Here is a 25,432-nt window from a genome sequence, read left to right as displayed (position 1 = left end):
TCAATCCCAGTGGGCTCTGACCTGCTAACAAGACCAACCTGGCCCACCGTACCGTATGTTCTAATTCCCGGCGGCACTACAGCTATAGGGAACTGACAATTTTAGTAATAGGGACAGTTTAGTAATTTTAGTATAGGGACAGTTTTAGTAATTTTGCAATAATTGAGCAGTGGTTCTATAAAAATGTAGATTTGCAAATCATACAAATCTAGATTTGTAGAATTCTTGCCATTTTGTTGACTTGTCTTGTAGCCTTTCTCATCTGGCATTCTATAAGAAAATAAGGCTCTAAACAGTAATTTGAGTGACATTTCCTCAATCCTGACAAAAATGGAACATGACTAGTACCTATCTAGATACAAAAGAAAGAAGTTATTTCATCACACATCATAGAAACCTCAGGGCATTCTATCTTAATTCTGTCAAAAAAATCCTGGTGGAGAAGTGCTGGCAAAGGGACAACCATTTGAAATCCAGGTATAATTCTTGATCAAACTACGTCACTATCACAACATGTTAAGCCTTAGTACAGGGCAATTCCTAGAGATCATTTCACCCTCCAGCCAGCATTATTGACAGATATCCTACTTCTAGACTTACTATTATATAACATGTGCTCTTCCAGTGGCTATTAGAGAATGCAGTTCAACTACTGGGAAATGCTGCTAGGTTGATTTTCATTAACTAACCTTTATTGGTTAGTCTACCATCAAAAACCTTTGACTGGCTCTTTGTTTTTTCATATGACCAGATTATTTAGACATCTTTTAAAAAAATTATTTAATTATTTTTATTGCATTTATTGGGGTAGCATTGGTTAATAAAACCATATAGGTTGCAAATGTACGACTCAATAAAACATCATCTGCCTAAGGGGCTCAACACCCAAAATCAAGTGTCTTTCTGCCTCTACTTATCCCCCTTTGCCCACTTCCACCTCCCCCTACCTCCCTTCCCCTCTGGCCATCACCACAGTGTTGCATTAGCTTTAGCTCCACATTTCCCTCCGTACTCCTGCTTTTTCCCTTGATGTCTCCTGGATTATTTCCCTCCTGGATTCTCACACTGATGCTGCTCCTTCCTGTATGACATAGTCCTCCATGTCCCCTGAGATGATCTCCATCCTCCCAGAGCCTGAGGAGGCTTCTCTGTGCCACATCTGCTCTGAAAGCAGTGTGGAGATACAAAGGTCCCCTGTGAGAACGAACGCTCAGGTCGTGGCGCTGTTGTATTCTAATTGTCCCCCAAGTGTTCTGCTTCCTGAATTATTCATACATGTGTTTTTCTTTCTTACCAGGCTGAAAGTGGATAAAAGCAGTGTTCTGGCACATAAATTTGGCAAGAAAGATAGTGTGACTTGACTTCTGGAAACAAGGAACAATTTTAGGACACTATTCAAGGGAGTGATTTGGGTCTAAAACTGAAATTTTGTTATATTTTTCAGACTATTACTACCATCTAACTGTGAAAATCACACTTGGAAGCCATAACAAGCCAGAAGACTTGGACTTCAGTCCTTGTTTAGTTTCTCTATTAAGAATGTAACCAAGAGCAAGTCAGCACCGTGGCCTTTGTTCCCTTAGGGGTTAGCATTCTACCTCGCTCTTGCTCCCAGTATGCGCATTCCCAGCTTTCAATTTGTCAGTGCTGCTTATCTTCACCTGAAATCTTATATGTTTTAGCCCTATTTTTATTTAGTCTGTTACCTACTAGAACATAAATTCTATCTTACATTACAACCAGTTATAGGAGAGTAATAGGGGAAAATGGGGATAACTGTAATTGAGTAAGAATAAAAAATTAAAAAAAAATGAAAGCTCCAGGCAGGGGTAAAAATAGGATACAAACAATATGTGCATGGATATGAATATATGTATACACACATATGTATGAATGAATATATATTTACCTCCATACTGAATTCTCAATAGCTAGAATAGTACCTACCTCACATACAGCAGAAATCCAGTATAACTTGGGCGAATGACTAAATGGACAATGAACAAACCTTGGAACTCCAGGAACACAGTTTCAAAACCTCTTCTCTAAACTCTCTAATCATTTCCTCAGGATTGTTGGATCACCAGAGAGCAATATACCCTTTTATCTCAGCTCCCTGAAGAAATGGCTTTACTGAAATGTGATTAAATGTTATGCCCTCAGCTTTTAGAGAAATGCCTATTTGAACAGTGATTTTGTCTTTTGTTATTCTGTGACCTCCATTTGAGAAACTTGCCGATACATTTGTTTTTGAATTCAGTGGCAAAAAGTTTGTCTCTTCGATCTAAATTACGTTCTTTCTGGTCAGAGAATGAGAACTAAAGATGCCAAGCAGCCTCCTTTGTGTCTCCGTGTCCTTGACATGCAGTGCAGCTCAGTGCCTGGCAGCAGTAACTGCACGGGCTCAGGCATCTTGTTAAACACATTCGTTTGCTGGGTTTCACCAGAGCCTGTCCCTGAGTTGTGCTAGAGCATACTGCAATTAATTTTATAAGAATCTCAGAACCGCCGGGAAATGGGCAAGTTATAAATCTCAGATTAATAAAGTAAACTAGTTACTAACGTGTTGTGTGTACACCTTGCAATTAAAAGAGCAATCAGTTAAAAAAATGGTGAGGGCAATTTTAGACATTATGATACCTCCTGAGACAATGTAATAGATTTAGCACTATTTAAGGATAATGTGCATATAATTCTAAGAGTCCTGGTATTATGGAGATATATTTTAGCATATTCAGGCATTGTTCATAGGCATTATAAATTAACAAACAAGCATATTTTTCCAATTTCTATGAGATTTTACTTACAAATAAAGAGTTGAAGGAAATATGGGGGAGATATATTAATTTTAACTTAAAAATTTCCAGCAATGTGCCTGGCACATGGCCATTGATGAATGTTTATCTTACATTTTTAAAGGGGAAAAAAGAAAAACATAAGGGAAGGTAATCTTTGTTGAATATCCACTGCATGTGAAATTATTATAGCATCCCACTTATTCCTCATAATGATTCTACAAAGTAGTTGTTTAATTCCCAATTTGAAATGAAGAATTTGAGAAAGAAAAGAAAGATTCTGCAGTTTAATCTAAAGAGATCCCACTGAGATTCATACTTAAGGCCACTGGACTCTAACGTTTATATTCTTTTCTATTCAGCTGCTGTAAAAGGCCTTGTAGTTATATCTGCTGACTACTTACGTTACATAGTGAAGTAGGAAATGGTAACCCCCACCCCAAAAAAGATTAAGATAAAGTTTATGAGCTTAAAATGACTTTGTTGTCTTCCTGTACAGAACAGGTTTGAGAGGGACAGAGAGTGTTCTCTTTCTCGGGTAGGAGATATCTTTGAAACAGGAGAATGGAAGATAAAGGCAAGTAGAATACAGTTTGTTATTTGTACCAGGCAATCATAGGACTACTTGATTTTCTCTTTTGGTTTAATTGGGCTCTTCATTTCTTTTTTTTTAACTTAAAAACTGGTAAACTGACACAACTTGATAATACATGCTAGTTCTTTAAATCTAAATCTAATGACATACTTTACAGAACTCAATACAAAATTGAAGCCATCCCTATAGAGAGATATAGGTAGTGATTCTGAAAATATCCAAAATCTTTTAGACTATGGATTTCTTTAAGAATTAGATGAAAACTGTAGGCATTTGCTCATAGTATACATATATGCAGTTTAAAAAATCCACACAATTTTAGAGACTTTATGTGTCTCTGATCCATCCAAAGACTTAGGTTGGGGTCACCAAGCTAATGGCAGAGAGATAAGTGTCCAGGTTGTTTATAGACATTGTGGAATTTTTGATACTTTTGGCTTTGTGAACTAAATTCTTCCTTCCTTTTCTTTCTTTTTAGCATTCCTTTTTCTACTTCATAAAATCGTTCCCTTTTTTTTAAGCGGTATAATTTAACTTTATTTAAAAGACAGCATCCCCAGATGCCAACTAGTCCTTTTCACACAGGATTTTCCCTTGTCCCAGAAAAGCTGTAACTCAAAGCCCTTAGTTTTTAGAACCCTAATGTCTGCTGCAGGCCCACTTCATGGTTTTCTGCATAGCATTTGTGACAATTTGTATCCAAGTGCAATTCTTGTCAACCACATAATAAGCTGTTCCTAAACATTCTAACTCTCTTCCTCTACAATTATTTCTCTTTCTTAATATCTGGCATTCTTTTAATAACTGCAGTCAGGGGTAAAACAGTAGATTGCCTAGAAAGAACAGTACGTGTCTACATGTGTGTGTGTTGTGTCCCAGTATGGACAGCTAGGAATCACAAGTCCTTAAATTAAAATCCAAAAAGAAAAGGCATTACCTTGTCATTGTTCCAGCTTAGTACAGGACGGATGCTCTGCAGTGTTATTTGTAAGGAGCAGCATCTCAGGTAGTGTTTAAACACCCTATGCAACTCGCTGTCTTATTTCAAGCCCCAATGGCGATGCCTGGACATACCTTTTGTTCCGCTGTCATGGTTAGACTTTGCAGTCGGCCAGTCATATTCCCTAAGCTCTTTTCAAAAGCTGCTACAAGGTGAGCCTGTGAATAAAATGGAAGGAACCCATTTTCAATATTGGAAACTTATACAGATAGATGAAAATGCCTCACTTTTTCATATATACCTGCTTTATATCAGGCATTCCGTCTCTTTAAACACTACGGCCATCATAGTTAGCTTTCACTGGTGACTCTCCATTAACACAAACCTTTATTTATTTTTAAACTTCAGCTTAAAATCAGTATTTCAGTCTCTTGACATTTAAAGTGAGTTCACCTTCTGAAAGGGGACGGCATTTTGCAAATAATGACACCTTCTAACTTGCACATCCTGGAGGGTTTGACACATAAAACACTGAATAGAGCTCTGAGTTGCCAAGCTTTTAGACTTAAAGCCCACGCAGAGGTCAGTACAGTAGTCGATGGACAAATGTTCCTCATTTTTACACCTGCATGATGACCTTTGAAGATACTGTTAGCTCCCTGATTATAAGGATACTCTCCTTCAAGTGTCAGGCATCTGCGGACAGCTATAACATTATCTTTCCTTCTTCTATTGACAAAGAACTGAACTGAAAAGAGTGGTCTTCACTTTCCAAACTCTTCTCAATAAAAGGGTTTTTATTTCTACCTTATCTGCTTCAACTAACAATGTGTCAGCAGGCCAGCTAGAAAAAATAATTAGTCATATTTTATGTAACATTAAGTTTTTATGACTTTGTAGTTTTATTTTAAATCTCAGAGAATTATACCTGTTGAAGTCGATAACCATGAATCTTCTGATTAAATATTTGGCAATCCTATAACTCTAAAATAAGCCAGTTTTTATTAACATGCCATTTTGGAGCAGCTTGACCATCAAAGGTGAAGCATGAGGAGGTGCTGCAAGCTCACACGGTGGCTGAGGCGGAACTCCAGGCATGTCATGTCAAACTGATCAATTTTACTGGACTCTTAAAAGGATACAACCTACATCTATAATAAACTATGTGGGGTAAAGTTCGGCAATCTTTGGCCAAAGATTAATTTTTTGAGGGAAGGGAGTGGGAGGACTCAAAACACATCACATAGTAAGTAACTCTAGCAGAGCTAAAAGGCTGAGGTACCTATTATCAAATGGATCACTGGAGTGCTAAGAAGTGGGGCACTACAAGTTTGTTCCAGTATTAGTAACGGCTAGAAGTTTATTCCATTATTGGTAACAGTGAGAATGTACAAGTGCCTTCCATTAGCATCATGATACAAAGGCGTCTTTGTTCCAAGCTCTAAATTTATCCTGGGCTGCCTTTCTTTTCCTGTCACTGTAACATAGAGAAAGATAATTTGTAGAGAATAAGTCAATTAATCTTTAGTCTAGCAGTACAACTCTTTATTCTTTTTCCACTCCCTCCTCCCTCTTTCCCCCTGACCCTTCTCTCTCTTCTTCTTCCTCTTTCTCTCTCTCCCCCTCAACACACCTACATACACATATATCATGAAAATTATACTCGGAAGTTTGTTAGCAGATTTAATGGGACAAATAAGACTTTTAAAAAAGAAATATTATCTTATAGATTAAAATGTTTTCAATGACAAGAAACATCATTAATCAGACTTAGTACCCAGAAATTAATGTAAGGTAATGCCCCACTTTCTTCTATATATAACGTATGTTTAATTGTAAAAATACATGTAAAAGTGGACAAAATGAAAATGTATAGGTCACCAGTTTATCACATTGTGAATGTTGATGAACTACCAGCCCAGTCAAGAAATGGGACACGTGGACACCCTAGAAGTCCTCTCTTGCCCCTCTCCTAATACTGCCCCCTTTCCTCTCTCTGAAGATAGCCACTGTTGTAACATCTGTCATAATTATTTCTCGCTTCTCTTTACAGCTTTACCACATAATCTTATAATCCCTAAAGATTATGTTTTAGCTCTATTTTGAAACATTCAAGTGGAATCCAAAGGCAGGATTTTTGCATGACTGCTCTCTTTTCCTCAATGTTGTGCTTCTCAGACTCATCCGTGTGCTGCATGCAGGGGTGAGAGTGCTCTGTGGCATTCTATTTGCCCATGATAACAACTGGTACCGATTTCAGTTTAGACTATCAGAAATAATCACATTATGGTCCTACAATAGCTTACTACACTGTAAAACTAAAATTGCTTCCTTTATTTTAAAATACTGAAAATTTTGGCAGAATACCTTTGTTAACATTTACTAAAAGAAATGCAAGGTTCTACTTAATATTGAAAGTTTTAATTCTTCCAAAGAATTGTAAGTTTTAGTTGCTGGACTGTGAGCCCTTGTGTATATAAACACAGGGGAAATTCCTTCACCTTTGCACATATTTTACCAGTTCAACAGGGGTTAAAATATGACAGAAAGCTAAACTGTGAAGAATATGCTGTATAAATATATTGCTTATATTTTGTAGCTGTGAGTAAGTATAAAATATTCACCATTGGAATGTCAGTTTTCAGTTTGGGGAAAATTGCTCTTCATTAATTATTCATAAGAAAACTAGTTACAAAAGAACATTTTAATTTGAGTCACACTGTTCTCAATGAAATAATATGTGAAAAGTACATTAGTAGAATATTGCTTTAAATTTACATTGTTTTGGCTTAGTTTATCAGATCAACTTTGTTAGTATGAAGATAATGAAAGGTTAAATTTCCCACCAGTTGGATTAATGGACTGGGAGTACAAGAAGCAAATAAGGGAAACAATATCTACCAGGGATTTTTTTTCACTTTAATGGAGAGAAAATGGAAAATAAAACTGATTAAACTATAGGACAATACATCTTGTCTGAAAAAAACTTTGTAAAATGATGACTTTTAAAAAAGTTGTGGAATTTTAGGAGGGCTGTTAATACAGTTTACCTGGTTCGGGATTTTCTTTCAATATTTGCATAATTTTAAGCCAGAGCAAAATTTTATCAGTACAATGATGAACCGTCCCAACTTGTGTTTGGTGGAGTATGTCAAGGTAAATAAATTAGACAAGACTGAATAGTAGTTTAGGGAAGGTATTAACACATACTATCTTTAGTTTTGAAATCACACAACATAATCTGAGTAGACATGTAAAGAGAATCATCTGCTACTGAATAATGACATGAAATAGCATTATGGCAAACATCTACCTTGCATTTGTTCATTTAGAATTCAGTGACAGCATATCACCCAAATAAAAAAGGTACTTTACACATAGATTAATATAAGGATGAATGTATACATAGATATGACTTTACTTTTGAAAATCAATAGTTAGATGAATGAAAATGACTCTGAAATTATCACAAATAAGGCTTCACATTTTTTATTGCATACAATCGGCCATGCCGTGGTCAACATGTGCAGACTAGTTTTCTCTTAAAGGAGACATAGGAAAGCAGGTGTAAATAGAGTATCTAAAATATTAAACAGAGCAAATAAAACAGGACATAATCCGAAAAGGAAATAATACCTAAGAGATTTTTGTTTAAAAGATTTATATGCTGAAAGGCAAAAAATAAGTCCATTCAGTGATGTCTTTGAAAAATAGTAATAATAACCAGCCTTGGTGCTTATTTCCAAATTATCTGAGGGCTGAGGTGTACAAAGAGAACATGTTACAATACAAACAAATGCATCCCACCTGACTTGGCTGCATGAAGGGGTAGACGAGAGGCGAGAGGACACCTGGCTGACTGCGTGATGTGACCTCACATTCGCAGGTGCCTTTGCTTCTGGGGCTCCTGTTTTCTTTCTGTGCTTTGGTGGGGTACTGATTCAGGGAAGGCCAGGCAATAGCGCTTGCCAACATACCCGCTTTCCTTTCTAAAGACATCCTAGTAGAAACCGCTTTACAAAGAGCCTTCCCAGCGCTTTATGCAGCTCTGTTCAGAGAACTTCTCAAGTGGGCGGGAGGGCTGAGTGCTCATTCTACTGAATGCTAGGCTCTGCCAGTCAAAGGAGAAGTGAGCTCACTGGATACTTTTCTGCCTTACCACTGCCCCTTTTAACAAAGGGGTAAAAAAGCATTTTAGTAGAGAAGCATGTAAGTTTCAAGTTTAAATGTTAAAACACAGCTTATTATGTGTGGAGTCCATATAAATATAATCAAACCAGGTCCAAACACGTGATACAACACATCAATTAGAAAACATGTCCCAAATTAAGGAAAATCACTGAAATCATGATAGAATTATTCTCATATATTGAGTAAAATTGAATAGCTATATATTTCAAATGACTACTAAATAAATAATAACAGTTGAGATTTTCTATACAGCCAAAGGAGTAATTACTCATTGTATTGATCATATATAACCAAAAGGTAAAAAATTTACTTGTAGTCTGAATAAATTAATAAATAAAAGGCTTATTTCTACCTCCAAATAGGAATTACACAAGATTTAAAAAGCTTTTTTGACTTATGTTGAAGAAATTCAATACAGAAATAATTTTATTCTGTTTTGTGATTAATTTCTGTGCATGTATGTTAAAAATATATGTACATATTATTTACAACACCAGATATTAAGTGAGGGGAGATGAAGTAAAACACATTCTGAATGAAATTTAAATGTAGTAGTTTTTAGAATTCAGAACAAATCAAGTATTAACTAAGCCCTTTTGACTCATTATGGTCTATGGAATCTAAAGTGACATTATAAACCAAATGTTAAAGTTCAACATGATTTGTAGTTAATAGGTGACTTGTGACTGATTCAAACTTCTGAATGTGTAAAGGAGATTATAGCCTTAAAAATACAAATGAACATAACTATGCAAGACTCCATTCTTTGTCATTGTAATCATACTATTAAAGTGTTCAAAATAGAATTGACATAAAAATTATTTTATAAACATTTACCTATGCATCCATTCATACAAATTCTCAGCTACTGAAATACTAGTTTTATAGTGAATGTTAATAAACTTCTTTGTAGAAGAGTAGGGGATAATGCATATGTATATTCATTACATGAAGATTTCATTTTCATCTTTTGTCATTTTCAGCCTTTGCAAGTGTGTATTGTTTGTGTGTGTGTGTGTATACACATGGGTATATAAAATGAGAATGTGAAAAGAAAACACAAGAAACCAATAATCATGAACAGGAATGAAGTGTCAGAGGGAAAACAAATAATGCCTTTTTTATTAAACTCTTTTTAGTTTGTTTTTCTTTTTGATATAATAAGCATGTATTACTTTTTAAATGCAAATAGTTTAAAAATTACTGTGTAAAAGCCCAAACTCCATTATGTGTGGCAGCCACTTATTATTGCAGTATCTGAATATATAAGTCTATATAAGAGACATTTACAAAGCAAAGTGAGACCCTGAGTAATCATTCAAGACATCTGTAAGAATCTTGACTACCCAATGCATGGGGTCTCTCATGGAGCCTTCCTGGTTGCAGATAAACACGACCCAGAGTGTTTTGGCATTTGCGTTGCAGTATGTCCTCTGGATACAAATCCAGGAACCTTGATGGGAGTGTTTTGTACTACTATACAGCTAGCCTATCATATAAAATTTACAATTGCTTTTGAACTATTTAAGAATTAGACTTCAACAAAAAATATAGGTTATATAATACTGTTCTCTTCCAATATTGCCTAAACAATTCCCTAAGGCCTATTATTTTTAAGACTCCCCTAACATTATCTATAAAAACATAAATAAATATAGTCAATCCAAAATTAATTAGATTCTCTCAAAGTCAAAAAGATAAAATCAATTCAAATAAAATGCTAAAATGAATACATTGTGAATGAAATGACTTACTTATATACTGTGAAAGTTTTATTACACCACAATTTTCATCTTAAAATCTCACTTATTCATGTCATACCTAGGAGGCCTACACCTGCCCAGTCTTGCTATGTCAAGCTTTGTGTGGGAGATGGAAAAACTCAATGGCAGGCACAGACAGGTGAGGCAGGCAACAGGCCCAAAGCCGCACAGTGGAACCAAGCAGATTAACGCTGAGCAAAGGTGGCAGGACATACGGCAAAACAGCAGGGGCTTGCTTACCCCTCACTGCTGTTTCTAGCATCATTGTTCCTGAGGACTGGGCGCAGTGCCACGTGTTCTTTATTATGCTACACTGTGCACTCCCTGGCACATCGAAAGAATTCCAGTGAATGCTGATATAACTGATGGTCGTCACTGCCATCATTGTTGTTCTCAGCTGCTTAAACAATGAGAAGGCTGCCAAGGTGGCTGAGAGAAATAGATCTTATTTCAAGTATAGCTAAGATACCTAAATTTAGAGCTAAGTTAGTTTTTTAGAATTAATTGAATGCTTAATTAATTGTCTAATAAATTGCACTGAAGGAGGCAGGGCACTTGAATTTTTTTATTTTCCAAAGTTAATCACTATCAATCCCTAGTAGCATTGTGGCTTGAGAAAGTCTTACCTATGGGGTGTGATGAAAATCAGTAATAAAAGAAATAACCCCTGTAGCTGTTGTTAATATTTTCAATCTTTTCCAAGAAACAAAAAGCAATTTTAACCACATTATGATTCCTTATCAATTTGGTTTTACATTTTATTAGCCAGTGTACAGGAAAGTTTACTGTTATGTGAGTCCCACTATGTAGTGACTTAAGTCTGTATAATTTTTTGACATTTAAATTTTGTAAGCCTGTTACTGAAATTATCCCATTTACTATATAAAAATTTGTTTTAGTGTATCAAAACAAATCAGAAGTGACTTACATTTGCTGAAAGCTGAGATGTGAGGGTAGCCACTTTCTCCTGTGATGCGACCAGCTCTCTCCGCAGTTTATGAATTTGCTGAATGTAATTAAACAAATCAATTCAACATGCTAGTAGATTTTGACTTAAAACTAAAATTCAACCCAAGAACGCAAAGCAAATATTATAGTCAGCCCTTCCACCCACCCTGTATCAGCACCACTTTCTGAAAATTAAAGAAATGTGAATACGGGCTGCACGGTATAACAGTCAGATGCCCCGGTAAGAGAGGGGCGAAGCACCTGTGCCGGACACTGGGGGTCCGGTCTGCCAGCGAAGGCGTGCTTACTTGCTCATTTGCCATCCCTGCCCGTCTCAATAATCAGTGTACTTTTTATTCATTCTTTACAGAAATTTTCGGTAATGAAACTCAGGTAGTCAAATCTTTTTTTTTTAATTAAATATACATATACATATTTTCTCTGGGTCTTTGGAGTGAAAAGCACTCTGTGTTATTATTCTATCAGTGTTTTTGCTTGTTGATTTTAATTTTCTGTAAGCTGGCGACTTCTCGGAGCTGTGAAATACCCTGCAGGCGCTGAGAACTGGCACTGACTCAACACTGAATGAGTCCACATTTGCAAATAATGTTACTGGCTGGAGTTTTAATGACTAACACTCCGAGAAGCCTTCCCAAATATTGATTATAATGCCCTTTATTCCGTGAGTTACTATTAGCTCAGGGCAGAAAGACTTTATAGATTATCTGTAGTTTAAAAATAAGGGGGGGGAATCAGTAACACTGTGCAAATAACAAGATAAAACAACATAATAAATATGGTAAAATGTTTTCCTTTTCAGTTAAGTTCTAACTTGAATAAAACTGAATCAGAAAAATATGAGTATATGACCCTATACTTAAAATTTTAGTTTAAGCACTTTCACAGCTCAATCTGCATGTCTCATGTTGCCATGGAATATAAAGCAATTAGTCAAGGCAAAACATTTATAAGTTGACAAGTATACTTCTGGTCTCCAGGAATTTTAGTTACTGAGATGCCAAACATTCTACTTTGATGATTCTCATTTCTTTAAAAACAAGTTTTCTTTTGTTGTATTTGGACTTTTAGAATATTATCTCAGTTTGAAAGAGCATTCTTGCCCCAGTTCATTACTTGTCTTTTTCTTTTTTCTTTTTCCTTCACATTAGACTTTTCTGGAGAAGAAACAGTGGTCAATATGGAGAGACTAAGAGAGGAGTGAGCTGGAAGCTGAAAGCAAAGATATAGGGCATTTTTACAATGTCAGCAAAGGCAATTCCTTTTCACTCCTGTTTTTTTTAAAAAGAAATACATCCCAGCCCCAATTAGCTTCTGAGTTACAATCCTGTGATGAGGACCACAAATATTCTCAGAAACCAGAAAATCCATTTTATTTTTAAACCAAATTCAAAGAGGCTTTCTCAAATTAATAGTCTGTATTGCACATCCTACTTCCTTTAAATATAGTACAGGTAAACTTAAAGAACTGAAAACTATTTTTGAAAAACCATGACCCATCATGGGGCATGAATGAGGAGAGGGGAGCTCATAACTACCAGTGAGACAAGTAGATGTGGCATTTGTAGCCTTCAGAAGCTATATTATGATCAATGTTAGAAGCCTTGCTATGTCCATACAGTGAAAATAAAACAGGTTTTTAAAAAACCATAATCAGTCCTGGCTGGCGTAGCTCAGCGCGGGCTGCGAACCAAAGTGTCACAGGTTCGATTCCCAGTCAGGGCACATGCCTGGGTTGCAGGCCATGACCCCCAGCAACTGCACATTGATGTTTCTCTCTCTCTCCCTTTCTCCCTCCCTTCCCTCTCTAAAAATAAATAAATTAATTAAAAAAACATAATCACTTCTTGATCTAGCAATTACGAAGGTCATATTGGTATAATCAATACTTTTTCAATATTTTGAAGTACATCACAAATTTTACATTAAAAGCTAATAAAATATGACATCAAAGAAAAGAGTTCCTTTGTAGAGACTCTTGCCAGGACATTTTTCTCTGTGGTCTGATTGCCTCAGTGTAAACCAAATCAAATAATCATTACTGTACCTTGAATAAAGGCCTAATTAAAGCCCTTCTGCTCTCCTTGGATAGGACAACTCTTATACAAAAAGAAAGAGAAAGGATATTCTCTCCAGGTTGAATTCTGATTTATACGTTATTGCATGGAAGCATGTGTTTCTGAAGTGCATGTGTGATTAGAGCAATATACCACATGACATAAAGTGGTGATTAGAGGCAGGCAAGTCCTGGCACAAAAGAGATGGGCTGGGATGTTCAGTGGCTTGTGTTGTGGAGGTCTGGTGCCCAAGATTCAATAGTTTATTTAATTCTATGCAGGTAGTTTCAACAGGAAGTGGGGAAAGAGATTCTAGTAAAAAAGACCACACACTCATTCAACCGCCAAAGATTTTATGAGTGCTTGCTATTAGACAGTTCATCAGCTAAGACTGTAATTTACAATGTGAGAGGAGTTTGCTTCTATAAACTGCCTTTCATTTTCTTTCAAGAGGAAGTATTCAAGACCTGTTATCAACGATTTTGGATATTTGTATCCATGGTACTGGAGGATTATAGGCCTGTAACACAGAGCCCTCTAGTGGGAGAAAAACTTATTTCACCATAAATGTACACTACAATGGTCAAATATAAAAATGCTACAAGCTTTTTACCTCTGAATGAGCCTTTTCTTCGGCCTGTAAAAGAGAAAATACAAAATATATTATAAATAATGTCAACTCATTTGACAAGTATATATGCATGAAACAGTTATACTGTGTATTTAAAATGTTATGATCTAAAAAAATATAGTAAAATGCGTAATATTAAATTAACGGCATAAACAGGAGCCTGTAGAATTGCAAAGGAATATTTTTTATATATAAACCATGTAGTATTTTTAAATATAGGTTATTTGTATAGAATGCCTTAAAAGCAAATGGTAGAAGTAAGAGATAGTATTCACTGTAAGGTCCAGACCAAAACCAAATTAGTTTTAAAATTATACTCTTAAAAAGATAGGTACAGGAAAAGAATATTGGGTTTTTTAATTCCAATTGTAGGAAACACATTCTGTGAAAATATAGGGATTTTCACCCAAGATTTAGGAGTCAGAAGTTTGTTCTGTGATTTACAGATCACACAGAATGCCTGGGAAGGTTGGAGGGAAAATATTGACCTCTACTGATGACCACAGAAGTCAGGTTTTTAGTTTCTATTTTCTTTTAGTTTTCCTAGTGATTATTAATTAAGTGTGCATGGCTGCAAGTCAGAAACACATGAAAATGTCTAGGGTCACAGTGGGGATCAAAGTGGCTGAGAACACCTTCGGTTCACGGGGATTATACGAATGAGGGCTGCCGCAGAAAGCGCAGGGTGTTTTGACGTCAGGCACAGAAGATTCCTCGCTCTGTTTTCCTTCCGGGTGCTGGGCTGCAAAATGCCAGGGAATGAATTGTGTGCACCATGACATTTGGGAAGCTCTGCCATTCTGGAGAAAGCTGGAGAGTGTATAGTATTGGTGAACAATGTAAGTCTGCTCACTGCTTTGAGTAGATCCAAAGCTGAAAAACAATCTCTTCTCTTTTTTGGCATATGGTCTGTTTATTTGATGCAGATATACCTAAACCACCTTTTTATATATAGTCTTTTCCTCCAGAAGACATAAAATAAAGTATTTTTAAACACTGAAATATTTTTTTTGTGTATGCATCTCTTGAGTTTTGTCTTTCCTACATTGTCTTTACTCTTAAAAATAATGCACAGTTGGTAATATAGTGTTTAAGTAAAAGAGTTTAAGAAGTACAATCCTAATATCCTTTATAAGAAAATTCTTTTAAAAACAAATGTTAACATAAAGCTTGAATATTTTACATCTTGACTTTAGATTTATAAGTAAAAACATTTTAATTTTAATAATTTCAAGGTTTCATATAAAGTTTGGTTTTTGAATCATAAGTAGGGAAGAAATTTCAAAATGAAAATTTCATAAAATCAAGAGAAAGCTTCAGGTTGTTTGCCATAAGACATATGACAGAATTAACTACAACTATTTGGTTTCTCTAGTAATTTGCATCATTTTTGCCAGTTTATTCTGCCCAAATCCTGCTTCTAGGCTTGCTATGATTATAGAAAACTGATATTTAAAAATAATTTGTGTGTTTAAAACAGGCAATGTATTCTATCTTTAGTGAACTATTTCTTTTGGTCAAGAAATAATCACTTTTTTAAATTAAAAATGCCCTCGATAAGTTACTTATACTAGTTATAATTATAATTATCACATATTAATTCTCTACATACTGTATATAATGACTTTTCTTGTTGCTGATTTTTCAGAATTATCTTTTTCTTTAATATTTGCCTTCTTTCCTACACTTGGTTGTTAACAGAGGGTAGGTATTACTATCAAGTTGAAGAAATGAACCAGAATATTAATATTATATTTTTTTCAGTAGGTTAAGCATGATATGTGATTACTTGCCATATTAAATGAATTTTTGTTCATTTAAATTATATTTTATTATTTGTGCTATTAAGTTCTTTCAATTTTTCCCCTTTCATCCCCTCCACCCAGACTTCCCACTCCCTCAGGTAATCCCCACACCATTGTTCATGATCATGGATCATGCATATATATTTTTTGGCTACTATATCTCATATGCTGTACTTCATATCCCCATAACTATTCTGTAACCACCAATTTGTACTTCTTAATCCCTTCACCTCTTTTGCCCATCCCCCAACCCTTCTCCCAATTGGCAGCAATCAAAATGTTCTCTGTATCTGTGATTCTATTTCTGTTTTGCTTGTTCATTTATTTTGTTTTTTTTAATTCCATTATTGATAGATATGTATATATTGCCATTTTATTGTTCAGTTTTGATCTTCTTCTTAAAGAAGACCCTTTAACATTTCATATACTACTGGTTTGGTAGTGATGAACTCCTTTAGCTTCGTCTTGTCTGAGAAGCTCTTTATCTGCCCTTCAATTCTAAATGATTGCTTTGCTGGGTAGAGCAATCTTGGCTGTAGGTCCCTGCTTTTCATGACTTTGAATATTTCTTGCCATTCCCTTCTAGCCTGCAAAGTTTCTTTTGAGAAATCAGCTGACAGTTTTATGGGAGCTCCCCTGTAGGTAACCAGCTGCTTTTCTCTTGCTGCTTTTAAGATTCTCTCTGTCATTAACCTTCAGCATTTTAATTATCATGTGTCGGTGTGGGCTTCTTTGGGTTCATCTTGTGGACTCTGCACTTCCTAGGCTTGTATGGCTATTTCCTTCACCTAGTTAGGGAAGTTTTCTGTCATTATTTTTTCAAATAGTTTTTCAATTTCTTGTTCTCTCTCTTCTTCTGGCACTCCCATGATATAAATGTTGGTACACTTGAAGTTGTCCCAGAGGCTCCACACATTATCATTGTTTTTCTGAATTCTTTTTTCTTCTTGTTGTTCTGATTGGTTGTTTTTTGCTTCCTTATATTTCAAATTGCTAGTTTGATTTTCAGCTTTATCCACTCTATTGTTGATTTCTGGTAAATTGTCCTGATGTCAATTAGTGTATTTTTCATTTCTGAATGGTTCTCTTTTATGGTTTCCATGTCCATTTTTATGCTGTTGAAGTTCTCACTAAGTTCATTGTGCATCCTTATACCGGTGTTTTGAGCTATGCATCTAGTAGATTGTTTATCTTCATTTTGTTTAGTTCTTTTTTCTCGAGTTTTGTTATGTTATTCATTTGGGCCATGTTTCTTTGGCTCCTCATTTTGGCAGCCTCCCTGTGTTTATTTCTATGTATTAGGTAGAGCTCCCTTGGCTATCTTTATAGCATGGCCTGATGTGGTAGGTGTCCTGTTGGTTCCAGTGGCACAGCCTCCCCTATTACCCAAGCTGGGTACTTGAGGTACACCCACCGTGTGGACTATGTATACCCTCTTTTTGTAGTTGAGCTTTGATTGCTGTTGGCAGGTCAATGGTAGGGACTTACCCAGGCCAATCAGCTGCAAGGACTAGCTGTGACCACTGATCACCAACCTCTGCCCTCCGTGGAAGATCAGCTGTGCAGGATGCTGTAAATAGAACTGTACTTATTTCAGTAGGGCTCTGGTGCCTACTGAGTCTGCCCTTTGAAATTTTATCACTTGTGGGGGCGGTTTGTTGATGGTGCTCTGAAGTGATCTGAAGCTGTTCACTGAGTGTGCAGGCTGTGGAGCTTCCCAGGAGGTACAGGCCAAGGTCAGCCACTGCCTGTGTTCTGTTCAGGACCACCCAGCCTAAGCTATAAAGTGATCTGCAGATGGCTGCTACTTGTGCTGGGCTTGTTGGAGCTCAAGCATGGCCAATCTGTGAACCAAGGCCAGCTGCTGCTATTGCTGGGCCTGGGGACACTTAGTGAGAGGTATGGGGCTTAATGAGACCAGATGCTACTTGTATGAGAGAATTTAGGAAAGTCTGAAACTAGAGGTTCAACAAGCCATTCCTATAAAGAAGCCACTGGAAACAGCTTGGTGGGCCCAAAATAGGTTGGGGCAGAGTCTCAGGGAATCACTGGAGTGGGGCAAACAGTGTAGGCAGGTTGGTAGAGACTCAGATGGCTCCTGCCTGTTGGTTCTGCGTGGGGGAGGGCTTATCAAAGGAATAATGGCCTCTGCCAGCACTCTGTCCGGGAGAAAGCTATCCCCCATCTCATGTCCTGATCACGGACACTTCAGTTCTTCCTTGTATATCTCTGGTACCTTTCAATCCATTGCCCCTGTGCTGGAGCTCAGAGGGAGTGTGCCTGAGTAAGTCCATGTGCTGGCCCTTTAAGTGGAACTGCCTAAGACTCCAGCAGTTTCTGTCTTCCAATACCTCAACCTCCACTGGTTTTTATAGCCAGAAGTTATGGAGACTTATCTTCCTGGCACTGGAGCCCTGACTGGAGGGCCTGGTGTGGGGCTGGGACCCCTCGCTCCTGAGAAATCCCTCCTAATTTTTATCTATTACTTCTGGGTGTGGTTGCAACCTGCTCTGTGTCTCTGCCACTCCTACCAGTCCAGACGTGATTTCTTCTTTAATTCCATAGTTGTAGGACTTCCATTCAGCTCCACTTTTGGTGGTTCCAAATAATGGTTGTTCGGTAGTTCAGTTGTAATTTTGGTGTGGTTATGTGGAGGTGATTACAGCATTTACCTAGGCCACCATCCTCAGAACGCCCCTAAATGGTGGTTTTAAAGCAAGCCCAACATTCTGAAGGATGGGAAGCATTACCAAACGCCTTGTCCAGATAAAACTATATTCAATTTTGCTTTATTCTGAAGCTATTAATTGGCCATTTGTCCATTCAAACTTAAAAATTACCTTATATTAGCTGTGTTTAGGAAAAATGCTAGAAAAATCTAAAATAAACTAAACAGGACCCTTGCTTTTATCAAACCAACATAAATTGGATTCCAAGTACAAACCAGGTTACATAAAATTTTTAATACATATCCAATCAAAAACAACTATTGCAAGAATAAAATATGTAAATGCATTACAGATTTTGGCATATAAAGAGTAAAAAGAGTTCTGGGTCCTTAACAAAACATCGCATAGCTCCCTAGAGTATCTTGTATTTTCTCACTTTTCATGTGGATAATGGCAGTATTCTCCCCTGTGAGAAATCTCCAGCACAATAATAACCACCCAAACTCTGCTCCAGGAAGGAAAAAAGAGATGGTGGAGACTGGGACCTGCCTGAAAGCATGTTCTAATACCTCAAGGGGGCGATGCCAGGGGACTGTAAACTTGGAGGAATTTCATTTCAGTGTCTTTAGATATTCCGGTTATTTGAAAAGGAAATTTAAAACTTTTTATTTTCAGGTAAAAGCCCCAGATTTCACAGTGTTGGTTTATATTAAAAAACAAACATAGAAACTCTAAGTTTCCTGAAGGTAGAAACTTGGCAGATCAGACTGGGCCTGTAGTTTGTAACCAGTATGCCACCTCCTGACTCTTTCTGCTCAGGGTTTTAGAAGGTGATTCATACAACCTTATAACAAATGCATTGGAAAAATTTTACCAAATCATAATTGGTGGAGGTTCTAACAGAACTACATGTGGAGAAAGAATTCTTCCAATGGAGTCTGTTAGAGTGGTGATTTTACAGGTAAATATTCTTTCCAACAAACCATATTTGTTAGTTTGCTTTAATATTTTTAAGGAAAACATCTAATTCCACAATTTGCATTATAGAGTGAGTGTTAGAGTAAACATGGTTTATACCCATGGTTTTAATAAGAGCAGTATTTTACCTAATAAGAAGAGAGAGTACCTAACATTCTCCCCAAAAGGAAACACTTTCCCCCTAAACACGAATTATTTTAAGAAGGAACATCCCGCAGAGTTGTGTTAGTTGTGCACTGCATGCTTCAGAAAAAAGATGCTGTTACACAGACTAAGATGTGAATGGTGATTCCTAGAGCCATGCAACTAACATTTTTTTTTGTAATTTATGGTATGCAATATCCCTGATCTCTAGTTATTTCAGAAAAAACATGGATAAATCTGTTTTTTTTTCCAATTTTATTTTATAGGTATAATTCAAGGAAATGTAGCAACTTGACTGATGCCACACCGCAGTTACTGATATAGTCAAACAAGAATGGAAATCAATAGAATCTTTATCCAGAGTTCTTAAGAAGGCATAAAGAACAGCAATAAATTGCCTTTCACTTCATATTGGAAAGGACTTTCACAGATATTTTATCACTGCCAATTAAATCTCAGTGCATGGTAAGGGCAGTCAGAGACAGAAGACTTTATCATTTTTAATTCTTCTATTAGTCCTCCAAATATGCATTTTTGAATTGTTTTATTATAGGTTATTTGTTAATTCAACTATACAACTTATATCATTTCTAATACAACTATTTAAATTTATGAATTTACTAATAGTATCATCTTCTCATGTGTCTCTATCACCTAAGCCATCCTTTTCACACTTAATACCAGGGCCTAATTCATCTCTATATGTTGGTTTATAAATATGTATAGATAGTCTCTTTATTTTCATCTTTTTTTATATTGTACTCTTAAAACAATACTTCTCATTTATGTTTCCTAATTGTCCTTACTATTTTGACATATATACAGAGTAGGGCAAAAGTAGGTTTGCACTTGGAAGCACATGAAACATGGAGTTTACTCTTGTTATTCCGTATTAATTATTGTATTATTTTCCATACAAACAACTGTAAACCTCCCTTTGCCCCACCCTGTACTCACCATATCTATCTCTACCTCTATCTGTCATATAGCTAGCATTCTAAAATATACCTCCTGTTCTCAATAAACCTGCAATATCCAATATAGTAGCTACTTGGCACATGTGCTTATTTAATTTCAAATTAATTAAAACAAAAAATTCAGTTCCTCTGTCACACCAGACACTCTTCAAATACTTGATAACCATATGTGCTTATTATGGTATCAGACAGCAGTTACAGAGCAGTTTCATTACTGCAGAAAGGTCTATTGGACTCTAGTATATACTGATTAGCCATTTGTTTTTTTTCAACCTGTGCTCTTTTTATTCTTGAGTCTTTCTTAGGCTTCATAAAGGCTGTTTTATCCACATGTTGCTTTTGTACATATTTAAAATATGATTATAATGGTGTTGCATCTTTTCGCATTACACAGAGACTTCATTTGCAATGGTTTTGGCCAGAATACATCTTCCTGGTAGGCAGTAGCGCTGGCCTATTGGGAGGAACACTAACTCTTAACGTATTTCTCTTATGTATTTTTCTAGTATATTTTCACATCTCTTACTTCTTTATCCATTTGTTTAACACAGTAGATTTATCTAAACACTAATACTGATTTCTTCCATTATAGAACCTACTGGCAATTTTAATCATTAAAAGGAGAAATGATAAGAAAAATATTGTCTCTGCCAATGATAGCCTAATTTTGAGTAACTATGTAAAGCAATGAACACTAAGATGAACTTATAAAAAGAAGGACATAACATTTGAACCTGATTGCTCAGTTAACAGCCAAGGCTGTGAACTTTTTTTGAACCTTTCCATGAAAGACTAAGGATTATTCATAATATCCAAGTCTCAGTGAGATTCAATAAACCAAATACACCTTACTCTTATCTAAGCATGAAAGCTGCCTCTTGTAAGAAATAAATTCCTAAAGACTATTTCTTAAAAAGATGAAATTATATTAAATAGAACACTTGTTTTGGCAAAAATGAAATACAGTTTAACATATGGAAAAATAAGTTAGCACATTGGCATTTCTCTCTTAAGAAATAAGGTTTTAGAAATCATATTCTGTTTCAGATAATTAAAAAATCTCTAAGTTGCGGAGGTCTTTACATTTTGGCATAATCTTCTCAAAATAAACTTAAAAAATAAAATGAAAAAAGTACCATGAAACAATTATCAGTCAAGGTGCAAGGAACCAACAAGGAAAACTATTCAATATTATCAAATTATGATACAGCAGAGCGCACGCTTTCAGAGATTCCGAGTTCCACCCCAACAGGTTTTGTGAAGTTCAGTTTTTCTCCCATAAACTGATTACAATGAGTACATGAAAGTCAAGTGGAAGCGCACGGGAGTGGACAAGAGAAGAGCTACAGTAACACTCGCCGGCTCATTGGTTATGCAGTACCATAGAATTTTTCACTTAGAGTTCTCATTTCGCTATGCATCTTCTGTGTAAATGTAAGTCTACTAATTAATCGTGGGCTTGGCAAAGGCTTTTTCTTAACAGCCAATACTTACTGTCGAGTAAAGAGAAGAAGTGCTGGAGACCAGGGACAACGAAGAGCCATGAACTGGAGAAAGCAAAAAAGAAGAGGAGGTCAAACGAAGAAGTCTCTCAGGAACACTAAAGAGTGGTGAACAGGGAAATAAAATAGTAACTGCCTGACATACGAATCTGAGAAGAAGTCTGCTGTCACCTTTTTGGACATAAAGTCATTGAGACATGGAAAGACTGCATATCTACCCCCCTAATGTACCTCATTCATCATGTTACAGAGAGGATGCTTTGCACATACTGGAAGCTAGGGTAAAACTCCCACATAATTAATAATCAGAAAATCATGAAAACTTAACTATAGTTGCCAGAAACTTTTAAACTTTAAAGAGCTTTATGTATTTTATTCATTTGATTTTATTTTTATACAACTATTAATATTTTTCTCCAGGTACTTTAAGGGAAGAAAACATTTTATCCAACTTGCTAGTTCAACATTATCTGCAATGAGTTGATTATGTTTTTTAAATGAGAATTATTGTTTCTTTTGTAATTTTCATGATAGAAAAATACTCATTTCAAGGTGGTGTCTCACTGAAATTAAGAACGGAGATCATATCCTGTCTTTCATCTGGATATATCAAAACACAATCACAACCAATAAATAGACTGCTTTATATTTGTGCATGTCCAATTTATTAAGCCCAAAATGTGAATAAAATGTGCTTAATTATATTTGTAGAAAAATCCTTCATCTTTTCATTGTGGGATAATGTAAAGTTATTTCTGCTTATTTGTCCATTAAATAAACATCAGCTGAGTACACGAAATGCAATAGGCCCCTTCTTGATCCTGGGACAACAGAAATGAATGACATTATCCTGGGAGCTCAAAAAGAAGCAGACACACAACTAAAAGGATAACTACAATAGGGTAATAGAAGTACTATCAAAAGCGATGTCTTGGGTGCTACCAGAGCACATGGGAGGTGCTTACAGCCTGGTCTGGAGAGGATGGGAAAACCGCAAGCACTACCACTCTGTGGGATACGCAAAATTGTTGGTCATTTTTTCTTAAAAAAGCACATTCTTTTAACCGCTAATAACTAATATAACACTGGTATGAACTAGTGTGGTAGAAGGAAGATGGACAATGAACTGGGAGATCCCATCTTCAGCCTTACTTTTGCTGTTTATTACTTATGATCACTTAGTATTTATAGGTCTATGACCTTAAAGTTAAAGGCTTAGTTTCCTCATCTCTCACTTTGAGCACTGGGCAGTGTGCCATTAAACTCCCTTCCATCTCTCTAGTCCAATAATTTCTTGATTCTAGACTACAATTTAAGAATTATAACAGTTCAGTATTTGGTGAGTGGCCATCAAAAAGCCAACTTGCCCACTCAGGCTGGCATTCCAAAATTCAGATTATTTAATCCTCTTAAACGGAAGGTCCAAATTTCCCAGCACATGAACAACAGCATTCTATCTGTAAACAAGGCACTCTAGATATCCTTCAGTTTGCTTAGCGTATTATTTTTACAGTACTGTGAGAGGCCTGTCTATGAAGAGAGTGATAGAACCACTTTAGAAAAGCAATGACAACGTTTCAGATTAGTTACATTGTTTTCTACCTACACTGCAATAATCAGCAGATGCACAGGGTATAACTCACTCTTTGTCATGGTGAACTCAGTGGTTTGGTTAATATCCCAAAAAACAGTGGCAATTGTTAACTGATTCAGTGCCAGCATGTTAAATGTACAGTGGTAATCTGAAAATCATGAGCAAATTTTCTAAAATTGCCTAAGCTTTCCGTCAGAAGATACTTTATATAAGAAGGTAGGGAAGGGAAAGAGAAAAGAACAAAAGTTCTTTAATTTCATCTTCATGACAAACCTGTGAAATTACAGGTGCAGAAATTAGGAGTAATAAAGTTAGGAAATTTGTTCAAATTCATACCACAAAGAAAGGGATGGCCAGGGGCTTAAGCCCTAGTATGTTTCCAGGCCTGGAGTCCGTTCTTTTATATGTAATTATTAAGGACTAGGGTAGGATGGCTGATTTCATGTTCGATTTTATTCTAATCAATTTGAATTTTTACATTTACTTTCATCTCTGACTGATAAGCTTCATAATGTGAATGCCACAATTTTCCTTTATGGCTACTTAAAATCATTCACTAAAATCAAAGAGGAAAATCTCCCAAATGTTACTATCAAATTTGATGTTTGAGGTTATGTAGGTTAGAAAATTATACACATTTGAAAATCAATTAAGCTTCCTGAATTTTTCAAACAGATGTATTATAAAGTGTTCTGGTAGAACTTTACAACTACAAAGAAATACATGAGGACAGATGAGAATTCCATTGCATTAAATAAGGAAATGTAGCTAATAAAGCAAAAAGTAGACACAGTATGAATTCAAAATGACATAAAAACTAACACAAGAGGGAGTTTCTAAGAATGAAAGCCAGCAGCATGTGGTAGCTTCATAAGATAATTTTTTCTGACTCATATACCTTATGACCCTTTCATGAGATGTCAAATAAAAGATTCATTTTGACATTTGATACATTAGGGCAAATATTCTCTAAAATTATACAAATTTTTGTATTAGAATTTATTCTGAACTTTTCTATAACCTGGTATTAATCTGAACAATTTCTGGCATATTTCCAAATGCATAAAGAAAGAAAAACCAATGCTGACTAAAACTGCTTCAAGCTTCAAGGCTCTTTAAACAAAAGTTACACTTATTTATTTACTCTTCAGGACTTCTTATGATATAAGTGATGTGACAGTTTTCATCTCAGAGTTAAAGAATCTTCATCTTCTTTTCCCTGCACACATACCTTCTTCCATGCTATCTCGAAAGGAGCCTGAATGACTGATGGCACGTGGCCTCTCCTCCAAAGACGTGGCGCTCCCACAGAGCTGGGAGTCATCGTAGAGATCGAAGGAAGAGTCCTGGGCTGGGATGCTATTGGAGCGCATCATGCTGGGCCCAGGAAGGTTAAACTGAGACAGATTGGTTGGGCTTACTGAAAAACAGAGCACACACAGCACATGGTTCTGGGGCTTGGATGATGAAAATAGTGGGTGATTAGAATTGAAAACGAGTCCAATTCTTATGGAAACATGAGTTTACAGGGAGTTCCTATTTAAGGTAAGCCAAGAGTCTGCCTCGGAAATGTTCAATGACAGTTACAGTGGAACTCCTCTGGTCTTCTAGCACTTTCATGACCGCAGTATGTCAATTTCTAAAATTATTTCCAACAAAACCAGCAAGTTACCTCTACTGTTCATGCTAGAAATATAGTAACATGGTATTTTATGCTAACCACTGTGAAGAAAAGATTGTCTTCCTAGAGTCTGTAGGTTTCTCTTTAGAGAAGAATACGTCACTTTAATGGGAAAGCAAATTCAAAAAAAGGAAAAGAAAATAC

At 36.1% G+C, this 25,432-nt stretch overlaps 1 protein-coding gene across 3 annotated transcripts in view; it reads right to left on the bottom strand.

Annotated features, from left to right (window-relative positions):
* The window catches only part of NAV3 (neuron navigator 3), a 786,639-nt gene that overhangs the window by 52,188 nt on the left and 709,019 nt on the right, over positions 1-25,432 (bottom strand). For all 3 annotated transcript variants that reach the window (XM_045844968.1, XM_045844966.1, XM_045844967.1), the window contains 5 exons: positions 24,839-25,027; positions 22,006-22,058; positions 13,921-13,944; positions 11,213-11,290; positions 4,465-4,548 (listed from right to left, as the gene is read on the bottom strand). In XM_045844968.1, coding sequence (XP_045700924.1) covers positions 4,465-4,548; positions 11,213-11,290; positions 13,921-13,944; positions 22,006-22,058; positions 24,839-25,027 — 428 coding nt within the window. The remainder of the gene's footprint in view (positions 1-4,464; positions 4,549-11,212; positions 11,291-13,920; positions 13,945-22,005; positions 22,059-24,838; positions 25,028-25,432) is intronic.

This window comes from Phyllostomus hastatus, unplaced genomic scaffold, assembly GCF_019186645.2.
Source record: "Phyllostomus hastatus isolate PE091 unplaced genomic scaffold, TTU_PhHast_1.1 phas_contig_432, whole genome shotgun sequence".
NCBI classification, from domain to species: domain Eukaryota; kingdom Metazoa; phylum Chordata; class Mammalia; order Chiroptera; family Phyllostomidae; genus Phyllostomus; species Phyllostomus hastatus.
The sequence above is the reverse complement of the archived record's forward strand: the minus strand, read 5'-3'. Positions and strand labels throughout refer to the sequence as shown.